This window comes from Hirsutella rhossiliensis (genome assembly GCF_020360975.1).
Source record: "Hirsutella rhossiliensis strain HR02 chromosome Unknown scaffold00006, whole genome shotgun sequence".
Lineage (NCBI taxonomy): Eukaryota > Fungi > Ascomycota > Sordariomycetes > Hypocreales > Ophiocordycipitaceae > Hirsutella > Hirsutella rhossiliensis.
In genome coordinates, this window is record NW_025408672.1 from 2,071,883 (window position 1) to 2,096,014 (window position 24,132).

Genomic DNA, 24,132 nt, shown 5'->3' on the forward strand with positions numbered 1-24,132 from the left:
CGGTTCCCGAATATGGCCGGCGGCATAGCCAACGGTGGGTAAGACTTGATGACCGAGCGTGTGCACCGGCACCGGCAGGGCCGTGCAGAACGAGACCTTGCGTCGATTGGTGCTTGCTGGCGAGGTGATGCAGACACTAAGTAACTTACCGAGTGACTACCTACCTAGGTAGGTACTGTAGACGCAATGACGCGGACTCTGGAGGCCCGAGGCAACGTCCATCTATCTGTACCTAAGTAGTAGCTACCCGCCGATAACGATGTGGGGTCCGTCTTTTGTTCCCTCGGCTTCACCGCGAGTCATCTTCTTCTCTTCATTCTCTACTCCGTATCCCCTCGCTATTCCTCCGCTCGACACCCCCCTTCCCTTGCCTCTCGCCTCCCCTCCCCACACCTCTCCGGCCGACAATGACGCAGCCCGCTGAGCCGCCCACCAACGGCGCCACCAAGCCCCGAGCAGCAGGACACGACGGCCCCCGACCCTGGCCCGAGATATGCTCCGTGCTGCGGCGCAAAGTATCCGACCTGCTCAGACTACCTTCTGAAGACGATGCCGTGCTCCGGAACACGCAGCTGCGGGCGCGCGAGTCTCTGGCCGTCATTAGCGAGGCCCTGCAGCGATACGGGTGCGTCGGCCTTGTTTCTTCTCACCGTCCCGCCCTTGGCTCGACCTCACTTGATGGCCACGGAAGCGAGAGCTTCTCACTGACGCGCGCACCCCGGAAACAGAAGAAATGAGCTGTCGCTCTCCTACAATGGCGGCAAGGACTGCCTCGTCCTGCTGATACTCATCCTCGCTTGTCTGCCCGACCCGACACAGCCCTTGTCCGCCTCGGCCGACGGTCCGGCGACCGAAACCCCGACCAAAAGCCACATTGAGCCGCTGCAAGCCATCTACATCGCGCCACCCGACCCGTTCCCCGAGGTCGAGGACTTTGTTGCCGTCTCGACCTCCCACTACCACCTCGACCTGACACGCTACGCCCTGCCCATGCGCGACGCCCTCGAGGCATATCGCGCCGACCGACCGCCTGTCAAGGCCATCTTCATGGGCACGCGGCGGACTGACCCGCACAGCGAATTCCTGATGCCCTTTAGCCCGACTGACGACGACTGGCCCGGTTTTATGCGTGTGAATCCGGTGCTGGACTGGCACTACCCTGAGATTTGGGCCGTGAGATACCCGGACCCTGCTCCCTTGTCATGCACTCTGCTATGGTACACGAGGCGCCGAGTCAAGAATCCTGTCACTGACACCATGCCTCGATCCAGTTCATCCGGCACCTCGACATAGCCTTCTGCAGCCTGTATAATCGCGGCTTCACATCGCTCGGCGGCACGAGAAATACGCGTCCGAATCCGGCGCTGGCCCTCGACGACGGCGGCGGCGCCAAGACGTTCCGGCCGGCGTATGAACTGGTGCGCGACGACGAAGAGCGCCTTGGGCGGGATCGATGAATCGCAAGGACAGCTGACGCTATGTTATGACGTGGCGAGGGAGACGAAACGACCGAGTTGACGCCAGTCGGATTCGAGAAGGGAAAGTGAGACAAGCAGAAAGGCTCGCGGGCACCGTCAAGAGGGACTGGTCAAGGTGCCGCCGGGCCGATGGACAAACGCAAGACGGGACAGTCGAGTCATAGAACTGTTTTGGCGTCATGAAAGTTACAGGATACACTTTTCCTCTAAGGCTGGGTCATGGCGCAACCCAAGGGCAAAGGGTCGCGGCTAGGCTGGCGCTCGCGATGAAGAACTGGGCACTGGCAATTGAGCAACCCTCTGATATAAGACAAACACATGAGAGCTCAAACAAATCATCTACACACAGATTATTTGTAAATAAATAAAAATGTACGTGGTAGATCCTCACGGGGTAAAGGTGCGGTTGAGCTCGGGAGACAACGGCAATTGCCGGTGGTCGGAACCTCGGAATCATCAGACAAGCCTCGGCCCGTGTGGACTGGACTGTACGTACTTTCTATCTCTCTCTCTCTCTCCCTCCCTCCCTCTCTCCATCACCCACTTCTCGGCATCACCGTGCATCACCAGCGTCACCAAGTCAACTGGCTTCTTACCCGCTCCTTTCATCTCATCTGCACCCAAACACCCATTCACCCACCCACCCACCTCTCGACCGTCAGGCTCGCGCGCAACCTCCTTCCAACGCGTGCCTCGCCTCGATGCCAGCGACAGCGGCAGCGCCCATGTCCATGACGAACCCATGACCGACTCGAGCTTCGCCCAGGCCCAGCAGCGGGTCGTCGCGCGCCGCCAAGCTCGCGAAGCCCAGGCCGCCGCCGCCGCCGCCGCCTCCTCGCGCGCCCACCAGCTCCGCCTCGGGCTGCAACGCCTGCCCTTTCCCCTCAATCAACTCGGCCCGGTGTGGGAGGCGGCGTCCTCGAGACAAGGCACCCGGCCGGCGTTCCGCGTGGCGCAGGTCGACGCCGAGCTGCTCGACGACGAGCTGGTCGAGCTGCTGAGGGGCCAGGTTGCCGATGCGCTCAAGTACTTTGGCGGCGGCCACTTGCACGACGACTGGTCGGCCGAGACGCTGCTGGCCCTGCGCGCCGTGCTCTTCAAGCTCACTGTCTGGGACCACGACGCCACCTACGGCGCCGCGCTACAAAACCTCCGGTACACCGACGCCAGAACGGACGGCCCCGTGCTCGTGGCCCCGTCCAGGCTGCAAAAGTCGCTCTACGGACTCGTCACCGTCGTGGGCAAATACGCGTGGACGCGGTGGGAGGACTGGCTGCTCGACCAAGACGACGGCCACGACCGGCCCAGCAGCCCGCGCATACGATTCCTCTCGCGCTGGACCGGGAGGCTGTCGACTGCGCACTCGGCCGCCGCCCTCGTCTCCTTTCTCGTCTTCCTTCTGCGCGGGCGATACCGCACGCTGCTCGACCGGGTGCTGAGGATGCGCCTCGCGCCGCCGACGAGCCACGTCAGCCGCGAGGTGTCGTTTGAGTACCTCAACCGCCAGCTCGTCTGGCACGCGCTGACCGAGTTCCTGCTCTTCGTGCTGCCGCTCATCGGCATCAACCGGTGGCGGCGCTGGCTCAGCCGCACATGGCGCAAGACCAAGGACATGATGCGCACCGACGGCGACGGCGACTCGGACCCGACCCGGGGCGAATACGCCTTCCTCCCTGAGCGGACGTGCGCCATCTGCTACCAGGACCAAAACGCCACGGCGACGACCGAGACGGAGATGCTGGCGGCGTCGGGGGGCGTCGTGGGGTCTGCGCAGACGGACGTGACGAACCCGTACGAGACGATGCCGTGCGCCTGCGTCTACTGCTTCGTATGCTTGGCGACGCGGCTCGAGCGCGAGGAGGGCGAGGGCTGGACGTGTCTGCGGTGCGGCGAGCATGTCCGCGAGTGCAGGCCGTGGAGCGGAGACGTGCTGGAGCCCGAGCCGCGGCCGAGGATGTCCAAGGTGAGCTCGGCGGCCAAGACGGTCGCTTTTTCGGATGATGTCACGGGGGGCGAGCACGTGGTGGAGGATGGGAAGTTATAGGCACTCAAGGCGAGGGCGGCTGAAATTGCCCAGACGAAGCCGAGAAGATGACTTGGCGATGATGCTTGATGATGGCTCAAGAAGCTGGCGGCGGGATCGGTTTACATGACATCATCGAGGCCATTTCTCGATTTAGACGAACCCAGCTGAACCGGCCGGGAGGCGCCAAGACTGGGGCCTTTGCGTATCTTTTCGCTCCGGGTGTAATATCAAGCGAGCATGCCTTGGCTGGCAATCATCATCCAAAGCATCACGAGCTGAAGCGCTAATGCAGGCACGTCAGGGGCCGATAAGATAAGGCATGGACAGCATTGAAGCTGCTAATACTCCGGGTACCGCTGCTAGTCGGCTCCCCATCCAAGGTACCGAGCGCTACTGTCCAGGTGCCGAGGTACTTTGACACCACCTCACCCAACATCCCCCGACGGGCTCCTCGCCAACAAAACAACAACACCGGCTTCGACTCGAGACCCTGGCGCGCGAGGACAGGTCGAGCTTCGCAGCAGCAAACACGACGCGTGGACCGAGTATCCAAGCCGAGCTCGAACCCTGCTCTTCTCATGAGGTCGCCAAGAAGACGCTCGACACCGCAAAACGCGCACTCATCAGCGCCATTGCTTGCCTTGCTTTGTCGCAAGCCTGCCGCGTGAAAGCGCTGCTCCCTCATCTCCATCCTCGCAGCTCTGAGGTCCGATCCAAGACAGCTTCAAGGAGCAGGCGCCTTCACGCGCGCCCACCGTCGCGCAAAGCGTCATGTCGAGCTTCTTCCAGTTCACGCAGGGCACCGAGTCGCACCACGTCCGGCCCTCGGACTCGTCGCCCCTCCTCGGCCGCTTCCGCGCCGTACCTCCGCGCCCGGGGCTAGGACAGAATCGCTACGGCCAGCTGGGTCGTTTCGGCGACCGGCTCGCGGCCAACGGCGGCGGGAGGGGCAGCGTGCATGTCGGGTACGGGGCCCTGGTTGCCGCCGAGCTCGAGGCCGCCCAGCAGGAGGAGGAAGAGGAGGAACACGACGACGACACCGACGACGACGGGCCGCCGCCATGGAAGCGGCTGTGGCGGGCATACGCTCTGGACCTGTGGGTGGCTCCCCGGCACTCGGCCGTCAGGAAGGTGGTTGATGTGTGGTGGAGTCGGTATGGGCTGCTGGTGCTTCTGCCTGCGATTCTGGTACGTCAACACGGGCTCGGCGGGATGCGCATGTGGGCAAGAGGCGACGCTGACACGGGCGCAAAGGCCGTCGCCTGGTGCTCTGTGCCGTTCCCCCAGTACCCCTTGAAAGACCAAGGCAATGGGATCGTCGGCGACCCCAATGGAGAGCCGCACGAGGGACACAAGACGCCTGGCCATGGAGAGGCGCGGGTGCGCGTCAACTTTTGGTTCTTCCTCTTTGTCTACTACGGCTTCTACAACCTGACGGCCCTGATATGGATCACAAAGGTCTTTAACTTGTACAGCCTAAACTGGTGAGTGAGCTCCAGTCCGTGGCGAGGGCCAAGTGCTCACACGCAGCCAAACCATGACAGGTGGCCGCAGTCGCTCGGCTTCCCCCTGACTGTGTCCCTCATCGCCGTCGTATCCCTGGCCGTGCCCATCCCCCTCTACTTCAGGCCCGAGACGCGGTTCCTGACGATCCACAACACGGCATGGATAACGTGGACCTTCTTCACCATGGCCATGCCCGTCGCCATTGCCTTCATGATCCTGCTGACGAATGAGCGACACATGAGCCTGCGCCACTCGCTGTCGGAGACGCAGCGCATCTTCACCTCGTCGTGGTGGACCGGCGAGCCCGACGCAGCCCCTGGGCGAGACTACCGGAGGCGGCGCTACAACGGCGACAACAGCCTGGAGCCGCGGATGCACGCACCGCTGCCGGCGCGGCCGCAGGGGAGGCGCAGGTGGCTGCCGGCAAGCTTTGTTCGCTTCCTGTGGTTCTGCGTGGCGCTGTCGGTGGGCCTGATGGCGTATGTCATCGGCGAGGCCTATGCCGAAATGTACCTGCGCACGCTGCCGCACAACAGTCTGGAGACGGTCGTGTACGTCTACGGCTGGGTGGTGACGGTGCATCTGCTCGACGCCCTGACGGGCTGGGTGCTGGGCATCCGCGAGGGCGAGCGAGTCGGGAGTTATCCCCTGAGCTGGGTCTTCAAGCTGTACGATCCCTGCCCCTGCTTAGAAGCCTCCCCCTAACGGCGATGGACGGGGACCACAAGGGCTAACGAGCGTCTCGGCCCTCTCTCACAGGTACTTCATGTTGACGTACCAGATGTACGTGCGGGCGCTGTATGCACGGCTGCGTTCGCCGTCGCAGTTCATCATCCTCCAGGTGCTGTCGTCGACGGGGCTGGTTGTGATGACGCCGCTGATGATGACGCGGGCCTTTCACCGAGCGCTGACGCTGCTGGGGCTTAACGGGCAGAGCTACGGCTCGTACCAGAAGCTGCAGACGCGCAATGTCTTCATCCGGTTCCTGGCCGAGAACGCGTCCATGGCAGCCTTTCTGGGCAGCATCGCGGTGCTGCACTTTGGCGCCAACAAGGACGTGTACCCGTACTTTGCCTTTGACGACGCCGACGAGCCGTACGACTTTCGGCTGACGTTTTTGGCCTCGTCGGTGACGTGGGCGTGCGAGCTCGTGGCCAGCTTGGCGGTGCGCGGCCTCATCCGCCTCTGCTTCGGCGTCGACGTCGGACTCGAGGGCAAGCTGGACCTGGCCGTGTGGCCGGAGCTGCTGCCGACGAGCGTGACGGTGACGCTGCATGTGCTGCAGAATATGATTTTTTCCATTATACGACTGCAGTTTTACGAGTGAGCATGACGAAGCCGCCATTTCGCGAGGAGTGCGCATGACGACAATTCGCCGCAGAATCTTTCGCCTCATGGGCGCGGGTAACAAACGGCCTTGATGAGACAAACGACCCAGGAGAGATCCGGTTGGGTATTCTTTTTATGCAGCATGGCATGGATGGTGGCTTGTTTTCTTTCCTTGCCTTGCCTTTCCCTGTCTTGTCTTGCACTCTTCCCTCGCGTCTCTTCTTTTTTTTCTTCTGCAGCATGGACTTGCTGCGGTATGCATAGACCGATACCCGTTCGCGCATTTTGTTCTGGGGCAAGGGGGCCGGAAGCGTGTACTTTGCATTGGATGATACCTTGTGCTTCTCAAAGTCGGAGGAACCCCTGCTACAATAGACTTGGCTTTTGTCTCTCTGTTTCTTTTGCAGGGTGAATGGATAGGACAGGGCGCATTAAACGGTTTGATGACGGGTGCCGCATGCATGAGTGCTGCTGCGTGGCTGGGTGGACCGACCGGGGAAGCAAGCGGCGCTTGTTGGGGCTTTCGGCACCGTCCCGCGATCCGGGGATTTGGGGGTTCGCCGGACCGCGGCCGGTGAGGAGCTGGGACGCGCGGGAGGTGGGACAAGCGAAGAGGACGTTGGCGAGGCGTTTGTTGGATGGCAGGGGTGGGAGCATGGCCGCTCGTCGGGAGCCGTGGCCGGGGCCGCGCTGGGCTGTAGCAAAGGGCGGTGGATTCATGCAGAGAGAGAGAGGGCATCGAGAATGCACGCGTATAGGCTGCAGGCACGAGGAGGCAATGTGAATGAGACGGCGGCTGTCCCTGGGGCTTGGCTCGGCGAGCGAAAGCCTTGGTTCCCTTGTTGGATGTCTCTTGTCCCCGTCATATTCGTTGCCCTGCCCGGAATGCATGCAGTCTGCAGCGTGTAGAGCGCTCAGTCGCTGTCCTTGATGGCCATGCCCCCAGCGAGGCTTGATATGATCCGCCTCATCGGATGGGGCGAGGCGGCCGTCCCGTTCATGCCGCCTCGACCCCTCCCTTGCGCCCCGTTTGGCAAGAAATGGTTTCGCTGGATGCAATCCGTGGCAGTGGACGGGGCGATGGGTGGTGGTAGCCCGGGCAAGGCGGCATCGATGATGGATGGGCGGGGTGACGACGGATGAGGGTGGCTTTGCTTACCGCCAGTTGGTGTTTCTTTGGACGAAGAACGGTGGCATCGGAGGTAACGCACGTACGAAGAACATCAGATACGAAGCAGTTGATGCTGCCTATCGCGAATCGGCCGCCGGCCACGCACAGGAGCGCTGGGCTATCTTTGACCAAGATATCCTGACTAGGCACGTACTTGATATCATGGTACATAAGAGCATTACCTGTTTCGACGACGAGAAAAAACGGGGGAGCAAGAGCTAGCGTCCGATAGAGAGGCGGTTTGGGGGGTGTGTGGTGTTGACCGCGGCCGTGATTCGACGACGAGTTCCGTCCCGGCGGCAGATGGACGGCGCCGGCTCTGCCGTGCTTGCTTCTTCTGGCCGTCAGGCAGCGGCCCAGAGTGCGAGCTCGGAGCATGTAATAATTATGTACATGGCCAGACTCGGGCACATGCGTGTATCTGGAAGTGTAGGTAATTAGACGGTGGACCACGAGGCACACGCAATCTGTACTGTACAGGAGGTTGGAGGACCACCGGGCAAAGGCAGCACGAGTCAGGATGGGGCCAGGTGTAGTATGTATGTATGTACACGGACTATATACCAAGTACGCAGCAAGTACGAATTATAACCAAGGCCGCTGTGTGCACGTACGACACGAAAGGGGGGGGGGGGGAAACATGGAAACGCTGCAGGTGCGCGAAATGCCACACCGACCTTGTTGCTCGGCGCTATAACAAGGCATGCACTGTGGATACAATGGGATTGTCCACTGAGTCACCGCCGGCGGGCAGTGCAGGGAAGAGACGGGTCTTGTATAAGTTAGCAGAAGTCCCTTTTCACTCTGGCTGTTCGGAAAATGATGCTTTTATGCATCCGGTTGTGTGTGAAAATACCTTGGCTACTATTGCGTGTGTGTGCGTACATGTACGGATATACTTGCTCGCCCTCGTACATACCTGCCTTGACTCGTCTGCCTCCAAAGCAGCAGCAGCAGGCAGCGCCTTCCCCGCCGTGCTTGCTGCGAGCTGCAGCTGCCTGCCCTCTTGGTGACGACGACCACTCCTTCCTCGTCCGGGCCTGCCCCGTTGCTACCGCCGGCGGGTCCTGCTGCTCCTGCTGCTGCCTGCAAGACCCGCCGGTACCTCCTCCTCTCTCCTCTACGTACGGCTGCAGGCTCCGTAGCGGTGCGAGGCGCTACCGAGGCGTCCAGTCCCTCAAGGTATATTCTCGGCCGCCGAAGCCAACGAGAGAAAAAAAAATCGCCCACACATGCTATTCGTATTCTCTCGCCGACTTCTCCTCTCTCACACACGCACGCACACACACACGCACGCACGCATTACCACCACCATCTCCTCCTCGTCTCTTTTCATTCTCTCGTTCTCGGTTTCTCTCCTTGTCCCGATTCCGATCTGCCTCTCTCTTTTCCTCCTTTTCCCCCCGCCCCCCCTCCTTCCTCGCCCCTCCTCCTCTCCTCCTCCTTCCCCTCTTCCTTTTCTTCTTCACAATGACCGTCTCCCCACCGCATCAACAGCAGCAACACCCTTCATCCTCAGCAGCCGCTCAAGATGCCTCGCGACAGCAGCCCGCCGCCGCCGCCTCCACCGCCGCCCAACTCGCCAGTGCAAAGATGACGCTGCGCAACACGCTGCGCAACTTCCCCGACTTCCCCATTCCCGGCATCGATTTTGTCGACATCATGCCCCTCTTCGCCAACCCTCATGCCCACTCTACCCTCGTCTCGGCCCTCGAGTGGCAGATTGACCGGTCCTACGCCCACGCAAAGCCAGACGTCATTGTCGGCCTCGACGCCCGCGGCTTTCTCTTCGGGCCCGGCCTCGCCTTGCGCCTCGGTGTTGGCTTCGCCACGGTCCGCAAGAAGGGCAAGCTTCCCGGCCCCTGTGTCACGGCCGAGTACGTCAAGGAGTACGGCAGCGACCACTTCCAGATGCAGCAAGACGCCGTCCGCGAGGGCCAAAAGGTGCTCATTGTCGACGACATCATTGCCACAGGTATGCTTGTCCCTGTCTCCCTCGTTTGCAATGATCCGTCAGACTCACCTCCCCCTCCCCCCCCCCAACAGGTGGCTCGGCAAAGGCTGCGGCCGATCTCGTCTCCCAGCTCAAGGGCCAGGTCATTGGCTACCTCTTCCTCCTCGAGGTCCCCGGTCTCAACGGCCGCCGGCAGCTGGACGGAGCTCCCGCCACCATCCTCCTTGACGACGACTGATGTTGGCCTTACCCGCCCCGTCAAAACTAATCTTCTCCCTGCGCCAACTTTGTTCTCGTCTTCTACCCGCCGTCTTCTGCGCCACGACTACGACACGCACGGCTTTCATAATGACTCTTTGGCTTCCGCCCGGAACCTAATCACTGCCGCATCCTGAACAACAGCATTCTACTACACCCCCCTTTGACTGTATTCGTTGGCGTCTTGGGAATCTGCCTGAAAAGTTTTTGATCAAGAACAAAGTTGCGGCTCACGTCTTCTGCTCGTCGCCACCAATAGACCATTCCCCCCTCTCGGCAGCTGGTTACCTGTGTCCTCATTTTGTGCAAGGGATATGAAAGCACGTTTTGGTCTCTTTCTTTTTCTTCCGTTTGGTATGTAGAGAAAATGGATACTTGACGGGCGGCGGCTACATGCCGTATTTTTTCGATAAATAACCCGCCCACGGGCGACGCTGTTGCACCCGCCGAAATAAGTGTGCATAGCTGAAATCAGGAACATGGACGCCGTGCACCCAGTGTCACGGTCGCTATACCTCGAACATGGAATGACTACATGCCCTGAGCATGCTTCTGCCCGGGTGATGCGGAACAATCCTAGCCTCGCGTGCTGCCACAGAATACGTAGGCTCAGACTGCAACTTGTCACGTCGCAGCAAGAAGAATGGTATACTCGAGCTTGGTTGCTTGAAAATCAGAATGCCGCCGGACAAGACACCCGCTCTCTATATGACGACGGCATTGACAATCAAGAGCCCCTGGCTCTCGAGGCGGTACTTGTTGCGCATGCCGGCGGCGACGGCACGGCCGAAGCGCTCGTAGTCGCCTTCATGGCCGCGGACGAGCACCATGGGCACGCCATTGAGCCTCTTGGAGCCGTCGGGCGCGAGCTGCTCGGCAGCCAACAGGGGCCTGTCGAGGGCAGTGGGGTCGAGGCGCGACGAGACGGCGTCTTGTTCGTCGTCGTCGTCGGCGGCGGCGGCGGCGGCGGAGTCAGCCTCGTCGTCGACAACGACGACGAGCTGAAGGGCGTCTGCGCTCGGAGTAAAGGCAGGGACGTTGGCGAGCTTCTGGGCAAAGGAGCAGCCACCGCGGCGGAGGACGATGAGCTGGTGGTCGCGGGGCGCGGCGTCGGGGAGGGGCGCGGCGCAGGCGCGGCCGCCGAGGAAGACGGTGGACCAGGGGAAGTTGGCGGCGGGGCGGCGGGCGTCGAACGAGGGGGAGCCGTCGACAGGGGTGTCGCCCGGGTGGGGGAGGGGCGCGGCGCCGGGGCCGACGGGCGCGTGGGCGTAAAAGGAGAGGATGGAGGCGCCGGTGCCGGTGCCGGTGGCGCCGCGCGGGGCTGACTTGTCGGTGGCGGGGAGGTCTGTCTGCGAGGGGTCGAAGACGGAGGAGACGGCGCGGAGGAGGTGTTTGAGCAGCGACTCTGAGGGCATGGACGCGACGGCCTCGTCTTCGTCGTCGTTGTCATTGGACAAGGAGGGAGGGGGGGGACACGAGGGAGATGGGTCCGAGACAAGAACGGTGCCGTCGGGCAGCGGCGCCGTCGTCGTCGCGTTGCCCTCGCCGGAGCGCACGTCGACGAGCAGCTCCACTTCGATGGCGTCCCGGCGCCGGAGGCAGGTGAAGGCCTCGTCCCGAAAGTGGCGGACGTGCTCTGCGTGGAAAAAGACGGTCTCGCGGCGACCCAGCTGCATGGCGCCGATGTGCGTGATTCTCCACGCGACGGCGCCGGCGCCGACGAGCTCCTCCCTCTCGAGCTGGAGGCGGAGGCCCTCGAGGACCTGGACCACGGGCCCGGCACGGGGGTGCCACACGAGCGCACCCGAGGCGATGCCGCCAAGGCCCGCGGCCAGGGCGGCGGCGGCGGCGGCGGCGTCGCGGGCGGGGAACTCGATGGCCGAGACGACGCGCGTGGGCGGCGCGGCGCACGTGCCGCGGGCCGGCAGCATGCTGGGCGGCAGGGTCCAAGGGAAGAGGGAGTGGTTGGACGTGGCGCGGTAGCGCGTCACGGGGGGCGCGCCGGGCTCGCCGCCGTCGGCCTCGAAGGCCTCGATGGGGCCGTGGACGTTGGGCGTGTTGAAGAGGTCGGTGAAGCGCGAGGCGCCAAATAGCTGCGGCCGCGCCGCCGTCGCCGATCCGGCCAGCGAGTCGGCCGGCGGCCGGGGGGGCGCGGGGCACGTGTTGGTGAAACCCTCGCCGCCGTTGCCGCCGGCCCCGTCGCCGTCGTCGTGCTGCTTGTAGACGGAGACGTGCCTGCCGCCCTGGCGCGGCGACGACGAAGATGACGACGACGATGAAGGCGACGACCGTCGCTTCCGTTGGCGCCGGGTCGTGGGCGGCGTCGACTGCTTCTGCCGCGGCAGGATCAGGGGGTGGCCCTCGGTGGTGAAGACGTAGGCGGCGTCGAGGCTGTTGAACGGGTGGTGCGGGTCGAAGAGCAGGTACATGTACTTTGTCGTCTCGCCGAGGAAGAAGCTCTCCATGCGGTCCTGCTTCTCGCCCGTGCGCACGTCCTGCAGGCCGGCCCAGCCGCAGGGGGCGTGGCAGCGCCGGCCGATGTCGCGGAGCACCATCTCGCCGACGTGCAGGTACCAGGGGTCGCGGGTGGCACGGAAGATGTGGTAGGTGGACTCGATGAACTCGGGCCGGCCGGGCCACCAGGCGATGCCGGCCTCGACGTTGTTCTCGCGGATCGACCAGCGCTCCGGCAGCGCCGAGTAGCGGGTCCAGAGGGCCGTGTAGACGAGGTTGGCCTCGATGGCCTCGTCCACCTCGCCCGCCAGCGCCAGCAGGCCCGGGTAGAAGGCTCCCAGGCTGTCGATCCACATGGTGTAGGGCTGGCCCGTGGCGCGGTGGCTGTTGGCGTAGTAGGGGAAGTGGCTCCGGTCCGTGTAGAGGTGGCGCTTGACCGACGCGTGCGCCTCGTGCCAGGCCTCGAGGAAGGCGTCGGACGAATGCATCTCGGGCGGCAGCGGGCCGTGGAGGGAGCCCGGGTCAAGCCAGTGGTTGTCTCCGGCGGAGGTTGATGCGGAGGAGGAACCTCGGCGAGTGGCGGACGCGTTGGGGGCCGGCGTCTCGTGGCCCGAGAGGAGGATGTGGCTCTTGAGCGCATACTCAAAGAAGCTGTCCATGCCGGCGCCAATGCCGGCATGCGGCCCGATCCACATGCCGTGTTCGGCGTCGATGCCGTTTCCAATCAAGCCAATATCGCTCCGCCGGCGCCAGACCTCCCAAAAGGCGCGCTTGGCCGCCTGCTCGAAGCGCGCGTCCCCCGTCAGGCGGCTGAGGACGGTTAACTCGAGCGTCAGGCTGCCGGCCCCGGCGCTGCACGTCTCGGTGATTTCTCTGCGCCCTCCCGCGGACTCCCGGGTGGCCTCGTCGGCCGACGCCTGGTGCAGCGGCGAGTTGACGTAAAAGGGGATGCCGGAGCGGAGGTTGACGCGGGGATACGGTATCCCGGTGGTGGTGTAGAAGGCGGGCAGGAGGCGCTGGGCGAGGTCGAGAGCCAGTCGCAGGAGCTGGCCGTCGTACTTGAAGCCGCCGGGCCAGAGAATGGGGGCCAATTCGAGGGGGCCGTCGTCGCCGCCGGAAGAGCCCTCGACCAGTCTCGGAACGTATCCGGGGATTGGCAGCTCGCCAATGGCGAACAGGTGGGCACTCAGCAGCCCTCCCACGCCGCGTATGACCGTCTCGAAAACCTGCACCTTGCTATCGAGGTCGAAACCCGCCGCGCGAATCCCCGTGCCCCCCGGGGTGCCCGTCCGGCCGTCGCCGTAGTGGAGGACAAACTGGGCAATGCCGTCTTGGAAGTCGGCGAGGGCCTGCGGGCCTGTGTAGGAGCCGTCGCGTGGCCCGCCAGCGAGGATGGCCAGCGTCGACAGGCTATCGATGAGGGTGAGCGAGTAGTTGCCCAGGGCGTCGTTGAGGCCGATGCGCGTCGGGTCGTCGCGGTCTCGCGTCAAGGGCGCGCAAGAGAGCGGCCGTAGCTGAAAAGGACACATTTTCGTTAGTAACCACGGTCGCCCTCGTGAGAGAAACATGGGAAGGGGGGGGGATCAAGCTGCTTGCCTCGTCTTCGGGAAAGGCATGCTGCATATAATTGCTGTAGCCATGGTAGAACATGTCGACGGTTTCCTGGCGCAGCTGGGCCAGGCGGTCGGCGCGCATGGCAGCCGCAGACCATGGCTGCACCGCTAGGGCCAGCAGCAGTAGCGCCAGAGGCAGCAGCCGAGGCGGCGCACATGGCGGCGGCAGCAGAGAAGCCCAGCCCATGGTGCGCTGCCTGGAGCCTCCTCATAAGGATGCGGCGGCAGCTCCCGTTTGCGTGTCGCCCATGTGATTTGTGATTGCGCCGGCACGGGACGAGAGCTGGTTGCGCGCTCGCATGCGTCGGGGGCCACAAAGGCCAGAGGAAAAGAAAGGAAGAGACGGAAGGGCGGCGACGGAGAGCGAGGAAGAGAGGGCGGGAGGATGGAAGCTACCGGTTCTCACGCAGCGGCACAGTCGAGAAGCCCTCCATTTGCCCACCTCGACGACAGACAGCTGGCGGAAAGGGGGGAGATGGACGAGAAAGGGGGGCCAGGCGGCAGAGAGACAAGGACGGGCGGTCGTCCAAGGGCGGTCGTCGTTTTGTCGCCAGATTGCGGAATTAGCGTCTGTTCACCGGCAGCGCCACGCTGGCGGCTTTTCTGGCCGTTGCCGCAAGCGTGGCGTGGCTGTGCGTGGCTGGTGCCGTCCGCCGCCGCTCAAAACGGCCCCGCCTGTGCCCCGCGTCGCCCCCGAGGCTGGTGCGCCGCCCCCGACATCTGTTGGTTTCGGCGGGGTGGAGACGCGGATTGCCGGCGCGGATCCCACGCGCAACCGAGGCCGGCCCGGCGCCGTTCTTCCGTCTTTTCGTCCACGGGCCGGCCCCTTCCTCCGTTCTGCGTACATGGTACATGCCTGCCTTTGACTTGGGCCTTTTGTTCACCATTAAGGCTAGCTACACTGATTTGCCTCTAGGGCAGTCACCAAGGGTTCAAGTATGCGGTCTATCACTACTTTTGCTATTTCGAACGCATCCAAGTCGCCACCTGCTTGGCCATTGCCGGGTGATGATCCGTCTCTCGCTTGAGCTTTCATTCATGTTCCAGGCTACATGTGGTTGAGGTGGTCAAGGGAAAACATCATGGTTAGGCATGTATTTCCGATCCACGATCGTTCTCCCTGATTCCCATTTCCATGTAGCCTCATGTGCGGTCGATCCTTTCATCAATTTCATACCCCCCACCGGCCGACATCCCAGATGAGACTGGCAGGACCACCCTCACCGTCCGTCTACTCAACATCCCAGGGTAGCTCTCCGATTCACGCTATCATACCTTGAGCGGCCCATCTATGAGAGCCGTGACGCCCTGCCGGGGGCCAGGACAACGCTGGCGCAAAGAGAAAGAAGCGCCACGCTGACGCTCCAGAACCTGAAAGCCGGCGGCGAGCAATTCTTAGCCCCCCTGACCCATCAAAGAATTGGATAATGCGTGTGATGTATCTCTTCCATCTCACATTAACCTGCTTGGCCCCTCCATCATCCCCGGCGGCTGCACGCGAGTCTCGCGAGTTTCGGTCCGATGATGCTACTATTCATACCCATTTTCGACATGGCTTGCTGTGCCGCAATCACTGAACCAAAGAACTAGAGTCAGAAAAAGGAAACGGACTAGGTACGAGTGAACATTAAAGAGTCACGGGGAATACGCCTTTCATCTTGGCTCCAAGTTATTGGGCACTGTGCGACGCGTGTGCGGTGCTAGTCCTGGCCCTGCGGAGTAGGGCTGAAATTCTGTGCGACTTGGACTTGAATGGTCAGAAGCGAATCAAGTACTGGCTGGTACTCGACATGCAGGCGTCCACTCGTATCTCGCCCTCCTGCCTCGGCCTTGCTACGCGTCGGTACCCGATCTAATCTGACAGCCCCCCCTCCCCAGACTGTGGCTTACAGCGGCAGCACGAGGGCTGCCTCGCCCATGAATTGTGACCGGGAGAGCTGGCTCCAGTACAGGACGCCAAGATATGTATAGAAAGCACGGTGCATATATGTATGCACACACTCAGAAACACACCCACACGCACCTCTCACGCGAGCGAGATCCGAAAAACGACGCTGACCCCCCTCCTCCCGGCTGCACTGCCGCCGACGGCTTACAGTAGTTTTCGGGAGAAGGCTACTTGACCGATGACGACGCCGATAAGGAGGGGGCATGCCCCTGTGCAACGTCGAGAAATGGCCCCAGGGCAGGATGATGCTGACAGCGAGGGACGGGCGGAGACGTTGATTGCCCGACGGGGAATTTCCAATTCCGCGTGATCAGTGTGTGCAACCAGCCGAGACCGCCCGGATCGACGGGCCTGGTGGAAGGGGGTGGGGGGGGGGGGGGTCGCATCACGCCGGGGCTAGCCGAGGGCCAGATAGAGAGACGCGTCGCAACGGAACCGAGTCCGGGTCGAGAGCCAAAGTTGTGCCTTGCCGGCGCCATCGCCGTGGCCGTCTGCTGATAGTTGACATGGAAGTTCGAAAACTTGGAAGCCGAAGTGCTCGTGCTTACCTAATCCAAATTCGCATCGCAGCGTGCGCATGTCTCACTCATTAGCTAATACGGCGCGGTCATGGCCCAAATAGGCAATCCCCGACGTCTCGGCCCTCCGAGCCCGCTTCGCCGGTCCGCGTCCGACGGAGCGCGTCGGTGCATCCTTTACTTTATTCTTCCTCTTCAGTGCTTCACCTCCGCCTCTCCGCCATTTGCACCTCGTCCAATTTGGCTCTCTTCGTCCGTTTTGAGACACGAAAAGCCACGCCTGCAGGCCGCAAGTCGAGACCGATTTCAGCTGCCGACCGTGTGCCGTGTCCTGCGGGCGCGCCCCTGTTCTGCCCTGCCCTGCCCTTGCCACCCCTGGATGGGACTTCGATGACAGGCCTTTTTGTCGTGCCGCCCCTGGTTCGAGAGCTGAATGTACTGTACTCCGATGCACGTATGTAGATAGAAGTCCTGTGTATGACACCAGGCGCGGCGGAATAGGAGCATGGAAAATTGGAAGTGCGCCTGAGAGCCCGCCACCCCCGAGACGCTCACCACGCACCTAGTCGTTTCCGGGAGGCTACTGATGATTGCTGCTTCCCGAGCATCCGTGGCTGACGCCCTGGCCCTTGCAAATCACAATCGATGATTTCGGTACTTTTCTCAACCATCGCGCGCGGGTGGCTGAGTCTGGCTCGCATGTCTTGATTGCTTTTTACGCCCCCCGGGAGAGGCCAGCAGGGGGGGCGTCGGACCAAATCGACACGCCGTGGGAAGCGAGCGAGATTCAGGCTTGGCGTGCCATGTCTCCAAGCTATACGGCAAGCTATCTGCCTGCTAGTTCCATAGTCAGGAAACTAGACTCGCTACGCCTGGCGATTGGTCGTCGGCTCCTTGGTACCGTGCCACACTAGTCATCCGGTGACGTGCTGGATCCTTGCCGTCGACGACATTCACTCGAGGCGAGGCATAGTTCGGACGAAACGACAACGGGTCTTGTCCGAACAATCCTTGATGCGCCCTCGGGGCCTGGGCAGTGACATTCCAGCGACATGCTCTCTCGTCTTACCCTCGTGGGGCAAGAGACAATGAGACACCACGGCCCCCAAGCTGTTTCCGCAGAGAAGGTTCTGGCGTTTCGAAGTTTCTGGGGACTCTGGGATTCTGAGATGATTGTAGATGGTCAGATGCAAGGATTCACCCCGTTTCGGTCCCCTCATGTTCTTCTTTTTTTAGATGCCGCCCACGGTCGATCTGGGGCTTGTTGGCCCGGTCAGGCAACAACGGCAATGCTGGGACTGGCAAGCCCCCACCAACGGCAAGGCGAACACAGGGCTTTGGGGGTGAGCACCTTCGGCTCAGCGCGGTTATCGATGGGATGGAGTAGCAGTGAGGTGATGCTCAGATGCGGCGTTGATTGCGCCCCCAGTGGGGGCACCATGTGAACTTGCGTCCGTCGTTGGAGATGGCCAGGCATGGCCTTGGCCCCTCGGTGTTTTGATTGAAAAAGACCAGAGCCCTGGGGGGCGTGTCGAGATGGGCTGCAAACCAGGAGTGTCCAGGACAATGTGACGGCTCGTGACGAAGACAGCTGGCCATAGCAGTGCCGTGGAATGATTGGCCGCCAATCCGGGGGTCTGAAACTCAAAGGAAGACCGTAAGCCGCAGTCGGAAGGAAGCAAGATCAGGGCCCGGTTTCAATCCCCGAGGCATCCAGAAAACCTTGGCAGGTCATCTCTCATCACCACAGAGGCCTGGACTCGTCGTCTTGGACAACTATTGTTGTCCCCGAGGGCCCCCAAATCCACCGTTGCCGGGAAGGGTGGGGGCGTGCGGCTGCTTCGCCCACGTGGAGTCTCGTCTCGTCTCATCTCGTCTTTGTCTCCTCAGCGGCGCGGAGAAGCCTTCTGGAAGGCAGGGGGAGGAGGGTGAGCATACGTATGTTGGATGGAGAATGTGCCCCGGGAGTTGGGTCGAAGGGGCCCACGACAATGGTCGACAGTCTCGTGGCAATGGGACCCGGTCCCCCCCCCCCGCCCTTCCTTCCTTCTTCCCCACACCCAACTGCTTTCCACCGCCCCAGCTGGGTTGTCAGGTAAGGCAGACCAGGTCGAACGGCCGGGGGAGAGGAGGGGAGGGGTGGAGATGTCAGCCGGCCGGCTCTTGCTCCTCCCACCTCCCTCCTCATGTTGAAGCAGCGACGATGAAGCGATGTGAATGGAGGGCATCGCGGGGGAGGGGGGGCCGAGTATTACGGGGCACAAACTGGGGTTGAAGTTGTGTGTGGCGCACATTTGCGCCGCGGCAGAACTTAGAAGGGTGCTAGGTGAGTGCCAGAGAGGGCCAGAGGCCAGGAGAGCGAGGCTTGTCTGGGCCCTCCGACAATGGGATAGTCGAGGTCAGTTGACGGGTAGCACAGGACGGCGACGTACTCAGGCCATTCCAACGAGAAATATGACAGCCGGGCTTGAGCAACCCCATCATCGGGGCTGCCCAGCAGGCAATTCATGCAGTGGCTTTCACAGCAGCAGTAGAAATAGTGATGCCGGCTGGCACATGGCATTCGGGTGAGTGCCTGAGGCTTGGCTGGCCGACAAGGCAGCGGCTGTCGACGGGGCGGCGGACGAGGCAGGTGTCAGCCGTCGAGGGCGGAACTCTGCCGATCAACTTGCACAGCACAGGAGGGGCAGGGGCGGGGCTGTTGGTCACGGCTCAGGGAAAGTGGCAAGCTTTTTGTGACGGCTCACAGCAGAGGCGCCCAGCCACGGCGAGGCCACGATCTCCGGTGCCGAAGAGGGGGGAGGGATGCGCGGCAGGGCGGCAGCACGTGCGTGCTGGCGGCGGAGGAACTTTGACTTGGCTACTGCGTGCATGTGTAAGGAGGCAAGCTATATCCTCGGCAGATGGATGGATGGAGGCTCGATAGGTTGGCAGAAGCGATCCCACATGGTGGCTACGACGCTCTGGCTGTCCTGGCCGAGGATGAGGCTCAAGTCGTCGAGCTCAACAGGTGACCGGACACCGCCTGTTGTTTGAGCCGCCGCTACTGCGCGGGCGACGGGGCACGATTGGGCCGCGAGAGACTCTGGCAAAGGTTCCGGCGTGTGTCCGCGTCATTTTCCAGAGTGTCGGGACCAGCGTCGCATCTGTTGCCTGCACCGCCATGGCAGGCTGTATGTATGTATGTAAGAGTAGCAGTAACGGCATGTAGGCGCGCGCTCGTACGTGGCATGTGTCCGGGTATGCTGCCTACATACGTCCAGAGGGACGCTCGCGTACTGGGCCGGCTGCATACGCATATATGCGGGAGGAAAGGGGGGCGTGAGTGGAAGAAGCAACGAGGACTCGCTGCTGGCGGAACCGGCTTTTGGCTCGCGTCACACGTGACGGAGACGATTCATCCGCCACAGCCTCGTCTGGTCGCCCTTTCAAAGACGGATACTCGTGTCGTTTCCGCATGTGGACGATTCCGAAGCACGGGGGGGGGGAGGTAGGAAAACCAAAGGCCTGCCTCGGGGGCGATTGATGCTGGAAACGCCGCCTTCGTGCTCGCCTGCGGGGGGATGCCGTGCCTTCAACGCATGTCAATTATTCCATGTACGAACACGGATGCCTTCCAGCAATATTGCGGCAGGCCGTGGCACGTTGTCCCGGCAAATGGGATGAATATGATGATGGCTTGCCGGTTGGCGCACCAGGCCCTGGGACAATTGGCCACGAACCATTCTTCCCCTGATCACGCCATCGCCACCGTCCTTGCTGCCCTCCTGCCCCTTATTGGAAGCTCGCTTCGTGGAATGAGAGGAGCGAATAAAACCTTGTTGTTCAGTAATCCAGAGAGCAAGGGGACAAGCATCGGGGAGACGAGCAAGATGTGTGGAGATGTGTGGTCCGGAGGCCAAAGTACCGGTACTTGGCGTCCCAGCGCCACGCCCCCTCCTCTTCGGCGCCCCGCTTCTCGCGCTTGTGCTGTGGGTGTGCGGGGGCGGACGATTATCAACGTCGCCATGCGAGTACCGATACCTGCGGCAGATCCAAACACGTACCTCAACCTACTACGGTACCTGTACCTACGCATGTTCCGAGGTGCCGCGCAGGACGACATGGAGCTGCGTGTGACTCATTGCAGCTGCTGCTTGAGCCGCAGAGCCGCCTGCCCGATGGCAGCGCCCGCTCCCAGTCCCCCTCCCTCCCCTCGGTTTCCTGTAGCTGCACGGATACCTGGGTACTTACCTACCTACCTGGCACACTGACCGGGTACCTACGTAACTTACACTGCGAGCCCGTCAGGCTAGGCCAAGACGGCGCTAGAGCTGGTACTGACACGAGGGGCAGGCAGTTGTTCGTGGCCGTTTTAGCGCTGCTTTTCGGTGCGGCGGCTCCGGGCCCGGCTTGCGGAGACAACAGCCGCCATTGCAGTCACTTACACACATACAGACACACACACAGACACACACACACACACACACACACACACACACACACACACACACACACACACACGGCTGTCACTTGTCGTTGACTCCTGCTGACGCTTCACGTGGCGGGGCGACGCGTGGTGCGCAATGGGTGTGTGGAAGGCTGACTGGCCGGATAGCGCCTCTCACCTCGCTTCAGGTGTAGGCTTGCCCTACATCGACACGAGACCATACAATCGCTCTGCTCACCTCTCATGTGCATGAATGGACAGGCACAACTCCCCGAGGGAGTGTGAGTAAAGAAAACATGTCTATTCGCACCCAAAACTATGGAAAAATGTATTCGTACTTGAAGAGCCAACTGCGCTCCGGTTTCGCCATCTCCCCTCCCCCCCACCAGCGGCACATCACCAATTACGCATACCAAACATGCATAAGTCTATAGCTCAAACACAGAGACAAGGTTTTTCTCTGCCCCGAGACTGTCTTGATTAGTTTGTGTATTATTAGTCCGGCTTGTGGGGGCCTCACACGCGCCATCTCTCCGGTCTCAGTCTTAGTCTCCCCCATTGATCTCACCGAAGCAAGCGAATCCCTATTAGCCCCCGCCGCCCAAACCAAGGAGAAAAAGAAAAAGACCAAAACCGTTCTGTCTAAAAGGGACAAAAGCCGCCCCCACCCTTTTTGGCCCGGCCCAGCCAGCTCGGCCCCGCGGAGATGCAACGTCCCCCTATCCCGCTGTCGTTCTATCATTAAAGGGGGGGACGGCGGGGACACGGAAAAAGAAAGCAAAGGGCCAGAGAACCCAAGGCGGACAAAGACCCATCACGTACGACGGAAGTACACCATCTATCTAGTATCTACGGAGCATGTCCCGCAAGACATGGATGGGAGCAGTTGATGACATTACATTCTGGCCGCCGAGCCCATCGGAGAGGCTTGATTTTTTGTTCGGACGCAAGCCACCCGGTACCGGCACATGCAAGATGACGACCTCTCATCACTCGCCGGGGCAGAGCTGAGCTGCCTTGGCATGCAGGCCCTCGCTTGAGCTACACGGGCATGGATCACAGTAATCAAGAGACACTTCAAGGCCTGGGGCACATTAATCATATAAATACAAATCGGATTCATTGGACAAAGTACTTGCAATGATTTACCAGGTGCGTCATTCAGGAACAGGGGGGGGGGCCTGGCAAGCAGGCAAGGAACAATAACACCCTTGCCCCCAAGCCCACGACGCTTGGCAACATTAAAGGACCCCGGTTATCAAACCGAGGACTTCTCTACGCGTTTTGTGTCTGTACAAAGGAGATGTGGCGATTCACCAGGCATGCGCGGATATGATGAGCAGAGTAAAGTCATCTGCTTGTACATATATCGTACACGTTCCACGGCGGCCACAATTGATGTCTCGATCCCCAGGTCAACAAGATAACTTGAGCATCACGACCTGGCATGAGACAGTGGACTCGAAGAACGCCAAGCAGAAGGAAGGAAGGCTTCCATAACCAGTCCATCCCCTGTCTGTCCATCATGCATAGCCGGCGTCTGCTCCTCCTCACCATCAACCAACACCGACGCGGTTGCCGCCGCCTCTGCTCCCAACACTCGCTTCCCACTCTCCAGCACAACCCATGTGCGAGATCGAGCTTCAAGGTCTGAGGGGAGAGAGAGAGAGGTGCATGCGATAGCCGAGACGGGAAGGGGGCGCAGCCACCACGAGGGCCAGTCAGCCTGATCGGGGCACCACCCAACTGCATGGTAAAACGGAGATGCTTGCTTGCTACCCTACGACCTGGAAAGTACTTATCGAGGTGGGCTGGTTATATAGGCCATGATAGCTTCGTCTGCTGTCGTTGAGGACGGGTCTTGCTTTTACACTACCTGCTTCGTCCCGAGGAAAAAGAAAGCAAAGCCTCTAAAGTGATGGTGAAAAGCAAAGAGTATACAGATACCTCGGTAAAGAATCCGTGACAGACTATGCATATGCTACCGCAACGACATCGACGGTTGCAAACACCCACGCGCACACAGGTCCGTCCTATTCAGTGCAAGAATCTCACCATTCCGCGCCCGTACGATCCGTCATATCTCCCTCCTCAGATAGCACCCCGTAAACCCGCGTCCGCTCCCAAATCAGGCCCAAACCCCCTGTAAGCGCTCCCACGGCGAGAATGCGGCTGACGAGATCAGACACACAGGAGACAGTCTCCCATAACAGATACTGTCCGCGTGCTCGCCGCACACTGCAGCCTGGGCCCAAATCGGCCCCAAGCCGGGGGTCTGGCCCCTGGCAAGTGCATCGTCAACTTTCCTCTCAGAACCTCTCGTCACTTTCCCCCTCTTTTCCCCCTTGTCTGTGGTGCTACCATGTAGGTTCCTGTATGCATGTCCGCGCGAGCGAACCACCCCCAAAATCCGGCTCGGGTTTATATCGCCCACATCGTGCCGCTTCTTTATACTGCAGCTCATACGGCTCTTTGCGAGAACGATGGGCCCATGGCGTGAGGCCGGTGACATGCGGAGGTCCATCTGGTGCCCCGAATCGACCAATTCAAGCCCCTGCTGTCTATGCCCACAGGTCCGTCCTACCTACCAGCATGTACGAATACCCGCACGCACGCATACACATAGACGAAGACTCTATTCTCGTCTGTGGGAGAGAAAATGTCAGAATAACAAAAAACGTAGCAAAAATAGTAGCAAATCCCAAGATAGACCAAGGCTGTGGAGAGGCAGAGTCCAATGGATGCCGCTCTCCCACCCCTTCCATCAACTCCGCCTCCTGAGCCTTGAAGCACCAGGAAACGGAACAAGGCAAGCTGATTTATCCTTGGCATACTTTGTACGTCTCTACTGTATGCTCTTAACGCCGATGTGCCGCGCCGCACTTGGATGCAACCCGAATCAGCCACAGCCCCCCCTTTGTCAATGTCCCTCTGCAGCCACAAGGCTCTATCTCTCCAGCTCTATGTAGTTTCATCGTCACTCGCTTACTGTCTCCTATTAAAACCGATCCCCTGTTATTTTTTCTTTTTCCTCTTTCGCGCCGTCGGAGAAGTGTTGCCTGTGCCCGATGGTTACTTGACGACCCCTGGTCTCGTTCACAGCGACTTGTGCAGTAGACTAAATTCAATTGAACTGTATTCCGGTATCAAAGCATCAAGAGGAGTATCAGTTGTCGGGAAATAGAGGGGAAATGGGGGTCCAGCAAGGAGTGGCGGCTCTCCGTCGAGAAGATGAAGGCAATCTAAATAGAACAAGACCAGGAAACCGCATCGGCCACAGCAGTCGAAGTCCCTCCAGATCTGAGACTGAATCTGCCCCTGTTTTCCGGGTTCCAGGGCCGAAAAAAAAGAAAACCACAAGTCTCAAAGGGGTAGACAAACAGAAGGAAGAAGAAAAAAGCCCATCGGTCCATCCCATGACGTCCGCCCATCTCATGGGTCCATGTCT

The 24,132-nt window shown here is 61.1% G+C and overlaps 5 protein-coding genes across 5 annotated transcripts; 4 read left to right on the forward strand and 1 right to left on the reverse strand.

Annotated features, from left to right (window-relative positions):
* Nucleotides 1–407: 407 nt before the first annotated feature.
* HRG_06450 (phosphoadenosine phosphosulfate reductase family domain-containing protein) lies at nt 408–1,457 on the forward strand (the record flags this gene model as incomplete). Its single annotated transcript, XM_044864921.1, has 3 exons — nt 408–625; nt 729–1,173; nt 1,272–1,457. The coding sequence occupies 3 exons, from the start codon at nt 408–410 to the stop codon at nt 1,455–1,457; spliced, it is 849 nt and encodes a 282-aa protein (XP_044719861.1).
* Nucleotides 1,458–2,220: 763 nt separating this feature from the next.
* On the forward strand, nt 2,221–3,522 carry HRG_06451 (pex2/pex12 domain-containing protein; the record flags this gene model as incomplete). The annotated part of the gene is made up of 1 exon (XM_044864922.1): nt 2,221–3,522. One exon carries the CDS (start codon nt 2,221–2,223, stop codon nt 3,520–3,522), a length of 1,302 nt encoding a protein of 433 aa, XP_044719862.1.
* Nucleotides 3,523–4,275: 753 nt separating this feature from the next.
* Nucleotides 4,276–6,337, forward strand: HRG_06452 (uncharacterized protein; the record flags this gene model as incomplete). Its single annotated transcript, XM_044864923.1, has 4 exons — nt 4,276–4,692; nt 4,759–4,988; nt 5,049–5,678; nt 5,770–6,337. The coding sequence occupies 4 exons, from the start codon at nt 4,276–4,278 to the stop codon at nt 6,335–6,337; spliced, it is 1,845 nt and encodes a 614-aa protein (XP_044719863.1).
* A 2,643-nt stretch (nt 6,338–8,980) lies between these two features.
* Nucleotides 8,981–9,702, forward strand: HRG_06453 (phosphoribosyl transferase domain-containing protein; the record flags this gene model as incomplete). The annotated part of the gene is made up of 2 exons (XM_044864924.1): nt 8,981–9,485; nt 9,557–9,702. 2 exons carry the CDS (start codon nt 8,981–8,983, stop codon nt 9,700–9,702), a joined length of 651 nt encoding a protein of 216 aa, XP_044719864.1.
* A 724-nt stretch (nt 9,703–10,426) lies between these two features.
* On the reverse strand, nt 10,427–13,871 carry HRG_06454 (glycosyl hydrolase family 47 protein; the record flags this gene model as incomplete). Its single annotated transcript, XM_044864925.1, has 6 exons — nt 10,427–11,957; nt 12,012–13,013; nt 13,068–13,234; nt 13,307–13,506; nt 13,561–13,690; nt 13,773–13,871. The coding sequence occupies 6 exons, from the start codon at nt 13,869–13,871 to the stop codon at nt 10,427–10,429; spliced, it is 3,129 nt and encodes a 1,042-aa protein (XP_044719865.1).
* Nucleotides 13,872–24,132: the final 10,261 nt, after the last annotated feature.